Source organism: Astatotilapia calliptera, chromosome 8 (assembly GCF_964374335.1).
Source record: "Astatotilapia calliptera chromosome 8, fAstCal68.1, whole genome shotgun sequence".
In the NCBI taxonomy this organism is placed as follows: Eukaryota; Metazoa; Chordata; class Actinopteri; order Cichliformes; family Cichlidae; genus Astatotilapia; species Astatotilapia calliptera.
This window is the reverse complement of record NC_137429.1, coordinates 2,395,124-2,407,424: the sequence shown is the minus strand read 5'-3', so window position 1 is coordinate 2,407,424 and position 12,301 is coordinate 2,395,124. Positions and strand designations below refer to the sequence as shown.

Here is a 12,301-nt window from a genome sequence, read left to right as displayed (position 1 = left end):
GTTTCGGTGAAATGAATTTCTACAATACTGTTAATTCTACTCTCTGCAGTGTTTAAATGCTTACATATACACACAGTTACTGTCCCTCCACACATACGACTCGGTTCTGCTTCTGTGCCGCAGCTTTGTTTACTTTTTCCCACCGAGGCTTCTAGACTTCTGATTGGCCAACATTTCTGCACGGTTAGGAATCTAGCGCCACCTGCTGCTTTGGCATGTTCATAGCAGCGTTTTCCTTCATTTCTGCCTTTATGTGTGGACGGGATTATTTTTTAAAACGAAAACGGAAAATCTCCGTTTTCAAAAATACCCGTGTACGTGTGGACGTAGCCTCAGTCTCTGACTGGAAGCGCTAATTCGTCATTCGGCTTTTGTCAGACTAAAGTAACTGTTACAACTGTTTGAAAAGCTCAGCTATACAACAAGGAGAGATTGAGAATTTCCTTTTAGTTCTCAGTTTCTTTGATATTGACAAAAGTTAGTCAGTTTTGTCTGTTTCGTTTGTTCTATTTTGAAACTTAAACGCTTTAGCGGCTGCCTTTTGTGTAGTTTGCAATATTTGCCTTTATTTATCTGAAAAAGTCTCATGTTCCTTAAGTACATCTACCCTGTTGAACTTATTATGGGAAATAAATATTTAAATCAAAACAAGCTGCTGATTATTTCACATTTTACTTGTGAGCAACGGCACATTTAAATCTTACAAATATAGTTATTTGGGTTATATCGTGATAGATATCGTTATCGCCTGAAATGAAAAAAACATATCGTGATATGAAAAAATCTCATATCGCCCAGCTCTAATGTGAAGCGATGATAAAACGGGGTTGTTGCACGCCTGCCCTGAGCCTGTTGACACATGCCTGTCTGAGTCTGACTGGGAAAACCCTCTGACACCAGTTTGCCAGTCGCGCTGTTTCTGGAACAGCCTTTTAAAGAGAGAGTGAGATTCTTAGCGGTCCTCCAGTGAACACTGATTTTTATTTTGTCATTATTTTAAGGTCACATCATAGAGTCTGTAGCTACGACAGTGTGCCGTAATTCCATATGAAATGGAATAAGATGAGATACACTTCATTTATTCCAAAAGTAAGGAAGTTACTGTGTAACAGCAGCCAAAACATTAAGCACAGCTTGTTTAAAAAGGGAAATGCAAAGATTTTAATAGGTTTGAACAGTTTATTTTAGTGGGTTAGCGTCACAAAATACACCAACACATTTTGCCCTGCACCTCATTCAGCTCGTAGGGTTTTTTCTTTTTCGTGTCTCTTGCACACTAAAGCAAACACCTTTTATTACATCAAACTCTGAGTCTCTGAATCTGGATTTTCCTTTTTATTACAGTATTTCCTTCTATGAGCGCAGGTGGTTTGAGGAGCATTCACATTACTCATCTTAAATGCAGAAGAATATAACAGCTCAATAGAATATATTTACAAAACGACAAGACGAAAAAAGCTGAATAAAGTAAAAATGGCACGATCGGGTGGAATAAAACTGGAGCTGTGTGTGCTTTTCTTGTTGTTTTGTGTATGGATAAACATTAGAGAAAGCCAACACGCCAGCATAGACTGAACACACGGACACACTCTAACAACAAACACAATCAGCTAATCCTGTTTCACTATCCAGCAGGCGCTCACTGTTAGGACTGCTGGAAATGAGCTAAAGCTCACAAACACACAGTTTCATTTGACCTTGTTTCTAATAACATGGTTTTTTTTCTCTCTCATGTGGAAAAACTCCTGGATTTAAACATGATGAAGAAGCGTGTGCTTTCAGATTCAGGCAGCTCATGAGCATATTGCTTCTTTCTATGTGTGCTGTTAAAAATAATTAGTTTGGCCAGGAGAAGGGCTTTAAAAGTATAAATAGATGTGACATAATCTCAAATTTAATTACTTAAAAAAAAAAATGTTTCCCTGCAGATGTCCTGGACTTCTCAGAGGACGGCCTCAGGGTGGTGGCCAGCGGCCCGAGGAGGCCGCCTCAGGGCAAACCTGCAGAGAAGAACCCGGACACCCTCCGGAGGATCTTCAGTGCACAAAAGAAGGTCAGACGTGACACCGCTGCTGAGTCACATGAGGGTTTGCAGTGTTTATGTGACAGGCTGAGTGACTTAAGTGTGTTGAAATGTCACCTGGATGCACTGCAAACGTGTGGGCCAGGAAATCTCGTGCAGAGAGCCAGACTAAAACTTTATTTTGCCTTTATTTAACCAGGAAGCCCCTTGGCAGTAAAATCCTTTACAGCGGAGACAGGTCCAAAGAAGCACACAGTTACAGAGCTGCAAAGATATGAAACATAAACATCAGAAAACATGGAGGATAATAGAAAGTCTGGCTCATCAGTTACACAATAAAGGTCATACAAGTAATGGTCTAGTTAAACTTAAGAGTTAGGATTTGAGGAGCCACTGAGAAGAGCCAAAATCATAATACGGTTCATACATTATGGATTAGTAAATAAAATCTACTGGTGCTGTTGTCTCCTTTAGGCTTAGTTAGAGGCCAAGTAGCAGATCATTGCGTACAGTTGTAATATTCGTGCTGGATAATGAGAAGGATAACATGAATTGTGATATGCAGAGATTAGAGTCAAAGTGTCACCATAATTATAATCAGGAGCATTTAACAAAGTGCTCACTAGAAGAAAGCGTGTCATCCAACCTGATAGCAAACATTTGTAGGATGGTTTTACGGGCTCTTCACTCTCATTCAATCAGTGAACATCTTCATAAAACAAGAATTCAGACGGAATGAGCGGATGAAAATCAGCTGAAACCAAACACAAAGGAGTTTCATCAAGAAGCTCGTTAATCCATATGAACCTCTTCAGAGAAACATCCTCATCTCTAAATGTAAAACCAGGACTTGTTACAGAAAGAGATCTCAATGTACCTGTGGGGACGAGACTGTCCACCCACGTCCTGTATGACTCAGTACTGTGTGTGTGTGTGTGTGTGTGTGTGTGTGTGCGGGGGCGGGCAGAGCTGAGGTTTATCAGTGCATCGATGAGGGACAGACAGAGTTGTTTCTGAACATTTCTTGACTCCTAGTCTTTTATTTATCTGCCTGCTAATGGCCTCTACCTCCCCGTCTGCAAATCAGACTATTGATCTCATAAGAGCCGGGTCCCCGTTTCATAGCGAAGACGGATCGATGCTAGCGAGCCGCAGCGGTGGAAGTGCACATCTTAATATTACTGTAAATGAGTTGCCAGCGTCTCATACCTGAGGCGGTGTTTATCTCCTGTCCTCTCATCAGGTGAAAAACTTGAAGTGAGAGATTAATTGGACTTACTTGCATTAAACTGTAGGAGTGTTTTTAATCAGGCCTCTCTGCCGCTTCCGTACTTTTCCGAGTTTGTCCTAATGAGCTCTGCGACGCCTCTCTATTACAGCCGCGTGTTAATTGTGTTCTCTTTAGTTTGCAGGCGTTTTAACTTTGTTTGAAAAGGTGACGCGTGATTATCGTTTTAATTAGTAAGACTGATTTCTGCATCCAAATTAGTTTTGCGGCAGCGTGTCAGGATTTGTTGGAATGTGGTAATTTGTACCAGAGTTTCTGCCTCTGGAGTTAATACCGCAGGCTGCTTTTGCTCCGCTGATTGTCCTTTTAGTGCCCTATCTTTGGGAATCTGCTGATCCAGTATTGTTTTCCCCTCACTTTAACATGCTGCAAATGCATTGGAGTCATCTTATTATAAGGTTGTGTAAGGCAAAGGACCGCTGCAGCACTGTGAGCAGACTCAGCAGAGCCAATAAAGGAATTAAAGTTGTAGCTGAAATCCTGAAACTCGATTAAAAAGAAAGATGTGTTGATCGCAGCTGATCTTATCTGCCTAATTAGCCTCATATTTGCCTCATGCAACCTCATATGCTCTTTCAGCATGTCAGGTGGGTCCCATGCCAAAATGATCTATGTGAGGCATTATCTAAATTAACTTTCATTTCAGTGGCAGGGGTTTTCCACCTGGAAGTTGTTCTTCCATCCCATCTTTGCAGCTGGAGACTTGCTTTCAGCTCAGGATTCGTTGAATGTTCGATGTCTCTTATACTGTCAACAAACCCTCAAGTTAAGAAAAAAATCTGCAGTTCCTCTAATGTCCACTTGAGGCTCCCTCTAAAAGTTACGGTTGAATTTTGCAGCAGGCAAAGACTCCATGGTGTTCTTCTTATTGCTCACCTGTTTAATTTTTCCTATAGAGGCATGACTGCTTTCAGTGATAGCTACCTGTGTTTTAGCTTTTTGAGTTTTCATGGCCTCCTTTCTAATTATTAGGGTTGGACGATTGGACGAATATAACGACTACTTTTTACAAGGGGGATTTATTTATCTGATTGCCCATGAGTGAGTTTGCTAATAATGATGGCGCTAATAAAAGCAGTCAACAGAAAAAAAAATAATAGCGCTGTTTTAACAGCACCCTCTTTCATCTGCGAGCAAATGCCCCCACCTCAGCGTGCGCCCAAGTGCTTGTTGATGGAGCTATAGAAGCTGGTGATAGCCTAGCATAGCACGTGCATGCTCATGCAAGTTAGTAGTGTTTGAGTACTTTGCTCGCACCATACATCTGCACGAGCGGCACACAGCTTTGGTTACATCCTTTGGCTTTAAACCAAATAAAAGACGTAAACCTAAGAAATCCCAAATTGGTGACTTTATTATTATTATTATTATTTTTAGCGCTGTCAGCGTTAATGCGCCGTCATCACGACTAAAGCGATTAACAATTAACCCATCTGGAGTCAAAATCCCTGAAATGTCTCTTGTCAACGCATTTTGGCAGTTTGTCCTAATTTTGTTAATTCTGCGCTCAAGATGGGTCGAGAGCGTTAAAAATTGTAATCGTGATGACCGCGTTTAAACCACGTTAGCGCTGACAGCGGTTTTTGGGGGGGGATTAGTTCGTCTATGTTTGGACGACTTCTGTGTTGTAAACGCACAAATCAGTCTGCGCGTGATTACATTGCTCCGCCCATCAAAAAGTCTGCACATGCGCGAATATATCGTCCATCGGCGATTGTTGGACTGACGATTGCGGGTTGGCAAATTTGTACATATTGCCCAACCCTACTAATTATATGTAAACTTTACAGTCATACCTCATAGATCTCCGATACATACAGGTTGTATGACATGAAAAAGGAACTTTGGAGGTGGGAAACATACTAACTTCACACCGAATCACAAGACACTTTAAAACTGAAATTCTTCAGAATCCACAGCACTTCCAGCAGCCTTCTTTTATATACAGGCTTTGCTTTAGAAAGGGGAAATGCTTTGCTCATTTTGCTCCTCGTGTCTTCTGCACAAACGTATTTATTGCACTGCAGTCTAGTTGCAGGCTTTGAAATGACCTGATTGGTTTGCTCTGATAGTCTGAAGCCTGTCCTGGGTATGAGATAGCTTTTGAATCTGTGCACCTGCAGAGAACTTTTGAAGTGCCAAAGTATGAAGTTAATTTCCTCCCTGTTACAGACAAGCAGTAATGGCATTAGAAGACACGGTGCCCATAGGAGCATAATAACGCACTTAATGTACTCTCTCATCCTCTCTTCTTCTCCAGTTTCATGCTCTGACTCCTAAAATAACTTTCCTCCCTCTCAGTTGAATTTCTGTCTCCATCGCTTTGTCTTGACCGCTTCATCATACTTTTTACCTCCCTGTATTACCCCCTCCCCCGGGCCGCAGTACAGCTCAGATCTCGCTCCATCTCCCATTAACGTGATCGAGAGCGAGAGAGGAGTGCAGCTCATTATAAAAATAATAACCCTCGGAAGTGAGCGGCCTACGGTGGAGTCGTCAGAACTCTGCTTTGATTACAGTAAACTGTACGTCTGTGCCATCAGATGAGCCTGGGCGTTGTTAGGTTATTGAGCTGAGGACTCTGGGAGATATTAGATGTTACCATAATGACAACACTTGGACAGGCTCATCCATATTTAGGAGATGGCGCTGGCTTTGTTTGGGGAATGTTTTTAAGGGACGAGCGGTTATTACATCCATAACAGTGACCCTCTCCACTGTCCTAATGTCGTTCATTCCACTGCTGTACCATAAAGACTCTTGTATAAAATCTACAAAATTACCACACACACACACACACACAGGATGGGTGCTGGGGGTGAAACAAGCACACAACAGCATAACTGGAGCGTGCCTGCTCTTTAACACAAAGTAACACGCGGCATCGCCGCCTTAACTTCCATGGTTCGGTCACACGGCGCTGGTATCCGCTTCACATAGGATTTGATTTTACTTTCCGCCTCCGTGAGTCTGCTGCTGTGCAGGTGGCAAAGCACCAACTGTGCGTGTGCTCTAAGGAGTGAGCTTCAGAGAAGGATGACAGGAATGAGTAATCACCCGTCCTGCCGATGGACACAGTCACGATGACGTCGCCACGGCAAAGTTTTTTTGTGATTGCAGTCCTGATGTTTGGGGAGTCTTTACTGCAGACTGAGTGTTATTTACGGCCCAAACACGCAGAGAGGAGCGGACAGACGGGAGAAATGAAACGATGTTCATCAAGTTAACATCAACGTGTTACGTTGGCGCCAGTGCAGCGAAAGCTTACCAATCAGTGGTAACCGAGCATAATGAGAGGGAGAAGCTGACGGGGAGAGAAAAGTTTATCAGAGAAAATCTGTAGGCATGCATGAAATGTCTCCAAACTGTTGGCCCTTTGCTCTTCGCTTTCTCAGTTCCATGTTCACTCTGGCACTGGGCCCTGGTGGGAAAGCCAGAATCAGAGAGCTGTCCGAACCAAATATGCTCCCCACACTACACTACTTTCATATTCTGATCATGGTTTTCCTGCCATTCTGACCCCTCCGGTGAAGTCGGGATAACTAATTCACGAGGTTTGGCAGTGAAGTTGTAGTTTGCTCCTAATGCACACCCGCAATGCCAAAAACAGCGTGCTTTTGTTTTTTCTAATATTTTTAATCTGGCCCATAGCAGGGACACGGCACGTTCACCCCCCTCTCATCTGTCCCATACTTCTTAGCAGCAGGTGGGCGGGGCGGGTGGGCTGGGTGTCTGCCTGTGTCATTCAGATTACTGTCGCAGGCTTTAATTTGGTGTGTTGATGTTCCAGCACAGCAAAGCTCATCCCCAAACTCCCCTTTGTCTCTGCTTATTAACCCCGCGGTGCAGAAATCCCCTCCCGCCCCACCTCCTCACCGCTCTTCTCCTCAGCCAACTCTCTCCGCTCGTCCTCTTTTGTTTTTCATTATGAATGCCCCGGCAACCACCAACCACAGGTTTGGCAAAAATATACAAAGAGGACAGGAGATGAGCCAAGGATGAGGGTGGACGGTGGCGTGGGAGGGTGTGTGTGTTTGTTTTTTAAGTGTGTGTGCGTGTGTGTGTCCTGCTGTTTGATCAACGCTGGCAAACTCTGCTCAGTTTAATGCGCTTCCCCTCCTCCGTTTCTGCTTCACCCTGAGCATCAGTTTCTATCCACTATGTTCTCTTTTATTTATCTGCTCTCCTCGATTGTTTCAAGTCGATTTTATTTATTGATTTTTATTCCAAAAGTTCTTTTAAAAAATCATAAAGATACAAAAGAACAGTTGGTCCACGGTGAACAGCAAAGGCTTCTGTCTGGTGACACAGTAAAAATACAGAACTTGAAATATTGAATTTAATATTTTTAGAAATTTGGAGAAAGTCAGGAGTCAGAAAAGGTTTAAAAAATATAAATTAAGTCAGTTTTCTTCTCCCCCCCCCCTGAGAATGGCACGTCGACTGCACGTGTGCAGAAATGCATGTCATACCGGTTATAACAGGTTCCAGATAAATGGAGCGGAGTTCACAACGGCTGCTTAGTTTTTGTTCTCATTTAAAATAAATATTGACCCTGTACCATATTGCCCTAAAAATCCTCTGCTGTGGGTTCTCACATTAAACACTTTGGTTCAGAACATGTCTGGATTCGAGCGTCTTGGTTTCTGTCTGTTATCCACCAAACTCTCCTGAATTTGAGATGCTTTGCTTTAGTAACAGTTGAATTATTCAGTGTAATCTTCTCACACTTTAGTTTTGTTTGGTTTGTTGGCTCCGGTTTTGAAGCCTTGACTTTAACTACGGTGTTAGATTTGTACAAGTGCATCCTTTTGCTGGTGCTGTGCAAACACACACATATTTGTGTGCTCAGTAGCATCCCACGACACAGCAGGGCTCGTTGTTTGTCAGGTATTTCATTAATACTGCTGTAAAAAGCACCCACAGCACAGTGCACGCTGAAGCCTCAAGTGGCCATTTGAGGAACTGCATGTCTGTTTCCAGCTTCTGCGATGTTTATGTTTTTATATGTTTGTTTATTTTTCAGTCTCCCACCAAAGCGGTGTACAACGCCAGGCACTGGACATTGGAGAGCGAAGAAGAGCCCCTTCCGCCTTTCTTCGCGCGATCACAGACGACTCCCGTAAGTCTCGCTTTCAGACCAAACATTCGATTTCAGCCTGCATCAAAAACAAAGCAGCTGCAGCTTACTCATGTCAACCTTGCTCCGTCTCCAGGCCTCAGCCTCAGCTGGAGGCTCCAGTAAGGAGCCCTCTAACTCTCAGAAGGACGATGGTGTGTTCAAGGCTCCGCCCCCTCCTCCAAAGGTCACAAAGTGTGTCACTGTCCCTACAGATCCATACCAGGACACCGTCACTGCACTCAAGTGTCACAAAGAACATAAAGAGGTGCACAGAAAATGTTCTCCTTGAGCTCGTTGCACATCACGCTGAAGAAACACCAGAAACATCAACATGTCTCTCATTGTGCTTTGCAGCTGTACACAGTCGTCCAACACGTGAAGCATTTCAACGACGTGGTGGAGTTCGGGGAAAACCAGGAGTTCACCGATGACTTTGAATACCTAGCTACTGGTTTGAAGAGCGGACAGCCTCTCAACACGCGATGCCTTAGGTGAGAGTCTCCACGTTCCATGGGAAGTTAAAATTTTCCCATATTTACCAACAACAGTCCAGCAGCCAGTGATTACAGGTGATATTTACACCCCTCGTACACTCACTTTCTGGTTATAACAACAATACAAATGAGATGAAACCAGCTGTGGAGGTTGCCTTGCAGTGTCTTAACACGTATCGGAGTTCAGATTTGGGAAGTGGGATATAAAGTGTTTGAAATTTGGGATGAGCATCGGGGCGCTAATGAAGGAGGCAGAGCGTTACATTTTCAACATTTAAACCTCGTTTTCACACTTACAAACACTCATTTTGTGTGTTGATGTTCTGTGTTGTGTCTTTAGTGTGATCAGCCTGGCTACACGCTGCGCCATGCCCAGCTTCAGGATGCACCTCAGGGCCAGAGGGAAGGTGGCTCAGGTCTTCAAAACGCTCAACGATGCCCCACAGCACCCGGTGAGGGTCAGCAGCTGAGCACTGAGCCCCGACTCAGTGCTGTTCACTTTTGTTATTTGTTGTTTTACATCCAAAATTCAGAATTTGTTGTTTAACAGAATGAACAAATAATTTGGTGAGAACTGATTCTGGGTCAGGATAGTGAGTAAATACGCTGAAATCCAGTGTCTGTAATCTGGAAACAAATGTTCAAAAAAACCAAAGAAGGCGACCTCTGAGAGAGCTGAAGGAAGTTTGAGAACAACAGTAAATAATTTAAAGTTTCTTTTTCTGTCTCCTCTGCAGAACTTGGCTCTGTGTACAGCCTCTCTCATGTACATCCTGAGCAGAGACCGGCTCAACATGGATCTGGACCGGTCCTGCCTGGACCTGATGCTCCGCCTGCTCGAACTGGACCAGGACCAGGGGGGCGGGAATGGGGCGGACTCCACGGTCCATTTCAGTGCCAAGGAGATCGCCAAAATAAAGGAGAAGATCAGGAAGCTGTGCGACACGGTGCACAACAAGCACCTGGACCTGCAGAACATCACGGTACACAAACGCACGCGGTGGCGACGTTAACATTACACGTGTTCAGAGGGGGTTTATTTTGAGGGCGGAAAAAGCTTTGAGCGATTATTTCGACTGCTCCAGTCGGGGTGACTCACAGACTCCCACATGTGTCAGGATGTTTCTCACAGATCTGTTAGAGCTGAGCCAGAAAAACACAAAATTCAACTTCTACAACCACAGGAAGCTGCCCACGGTGCACAGAATAACTCCAACGTGTTAAACGTGTGAAGTGATGCTTGAGAGTTTAGATTTAAGCTCCTGACTCCTCCTCCTTCTCCCTACAGACGGGTCATTTGGCCATGGAGACGTTGCTGTCTCTGACTTCGAAACGAGCAGGTGACTGGTTCAAAGAGGAGCTGCGGCTGCTGGGAGGACTGGACCACATAGTAGACAAAGGTCGACCATTACACAGAAGTCCAGCAGAAAGAGGAAAACTGTCAAGCGTTTCATTTCTCACCTCGTGTCCTTGTTTTGGTTTCTCTGCCCACAGTGAAGGAATGTGTGGATAACTTGAACCAAGAGGACGATAAGGAGAAGCTGGTGTCGTCTTTGTGGGGGGCTGAGCGGTGTTTACGCGTGCTGGAGAGTGTAAGTGCCAAATCAAAATAAGAAAAGACGTGACAGGGTTTTGTTTTTAAAGTCCACTTGTGTTCTTTTTTATAAGCCTGCGAGGCTCAGAGCAAAATGTAATTGGAAATAAAAAAACAGATATACACACACATTATTACTTTGATGCCAAAAACAGAGAATATAAAGTATCAAAGTGAAAAGAAGCGTTCAGTTAAACTCGGCTGGTGCGAACAGGCGAGGAAGTTTGAGCCGACATGCTTCCTTCGCTGGGAGACATGTTTGTTGTCCTACACAAAGACAAATTAAATTATGGGAGGGGGAAATGAACTGTGAGGAAACCTTATTAAAGTTTTACAATTATCTTTGGGCCTGCTGACGTCCACTTACTCAAATGTTTTGTACCAGTGACGACCGTGACAAGCAGACCACCGACTACAACCTCTCAGCTCCCTGAGTGTGGCAAAGTGGCATCGCTGCACAAATGCTGTTTACACCCTGTGCCCCTCCCGATCACATAGTTTATTTATTTATTTCTTTACAGCTGAGCCAGAAAGCACCAAAAAGTTTGGTCTGGCCAAAAACATCCAAACAACAGAAATGCCTCCTTTCCACGAGCACCTGCTCTGCTCGGCTCCACTCGCCTCTGGTAGTTTTCTGTTACGACTGAGTACCACTTAAATAGGGTGCTGTTGTTATAGCAACGCAGACCAAAAGCCCCGTACCGTCACGGCAATGGAGGACGCCGAGGTGATGCTAAATCAGTGCTGGACCATGGCACTGGTTTGTGTGCGGTCATTTCCCTCGTTGTTTGGGGGTTTGATTCGTGCGGAGTCGCCGCTCTCATGACTCATCTAGTGATGTCACTCCCTGGCCAATCAGCAGTTTGCTGTCTGTTTATTGCATTCTCAGCTTGCTTGGAGCCCCACCTGAGCAGGCACCAAAACCAGGCTTTACCACCTAATGAGCAACGCTAAAAACCAAGTCAAGCCAAGCTGAGTAGGTACTTGTGGAAAAGAGGCTTAAGATGATACTGATGAAGAGTTAGGTTCTTCCTAGCTAGCATAAAACTACTGGTTCTTTTGAACCATCAATGAGCTATTTGCTGACCTCTTTGATTGTACAGCTGGGGCAGTTTGATTAGACGTGGAGGTCTGGGTCCCACCCGCTCAGTCACGTTGAAGCTTCTGTCAGCTTCTGCTCGTCGTCACGTTTCCCGACATGTTTGTTCAGAAAAGGTTTAACACCTGTTTTGATGTTTGAAAATCAAAACCATCACTCAATTTGACAGTTGGCTTGAACGTGATGATGGTGTTTCAAACTTATTCTGTTTGGAGAAGCGTCCTCACACTGGAGCAGAGAGCCAGGGTAAAAATAGCGAGTTCATTGGTGCTCTCCTGCTGACTGTGTGTTTGCACTCATAGGTGACTGTCCACAACCCCGAGAACCAGAGCTACCTGATCGCCTACAAGGACTCGCTGCTCATCATCTCTTCTGCAAAGTGAGTGATTACACACGCTCCTCACCCCTGATGTGTTCGTGTGGAGCCGCTCGGCTCTGTGTGCTTAGATTCAGCAGTTTTTATCAGGTGGCACGTCTGCTGAAAACTTCTACTTTGTACTCGCTGTTTTGTTGCCTTTTCCTCTTTTATCATCTTTTTGTGCCGTTCCAGTCGGGTTTCTGAGCAGAGATGGACGCAAGCTCTCCACTGTTATTGTGAAAATCAGTAAATGTGGTGATGTAACAGCAGAATCTTTAAACCCGGTCACATTGAGCCCAGATTACCTCATCTGCTGTACAGGG

General features: G+C 44.3%; 1 protein-coding gene across 1 annotated transcript in view; it reads left to right on the top strand.

Annotated features, from left to right (window-relative positions):
• Positions 1–12,301, top strand: part of LOC113027962 (wings apart-like protein homolog) — a 35,140-nt gene that overhangs the window by 12,513 nt on the left and 10,326 nt on the right. Inside the window, exons 5-13 of the mRNA XM_026177828.2 lie at positions 1,929–2,053; positions 8,338–8,433; positions 8,528–8,698; positions 8,788–8,924; positions 9,268–9,379; positions 9,665–9,910; positions 10,216–10,327; positions 10,422–10,519; positions 11,923–11,999. Coding sequence (XP_026033613.1) covers positions 1,929–2,053; positions 8,338–8,433; positions 8,528–8,698; positions 8,788–8,924; positions 9,268–9,379; positions 9,665–9,910; positions 10,216–10,327; positions 10,422–10,519; positions 11,923–11,999 — 1,174 coding nt within the window. The remainder of the gene's footprint in view (positions 1–1,928; positions 2,054–8,337; positions 8,434–8,527; positions 8,699–8,787; positions 8,925–9,267; positions 9,380–9,664; positions 9,911–10,215; positions 10,328–10,421; positions 10,520–11,922; positions 12,000–12,301) is intronic.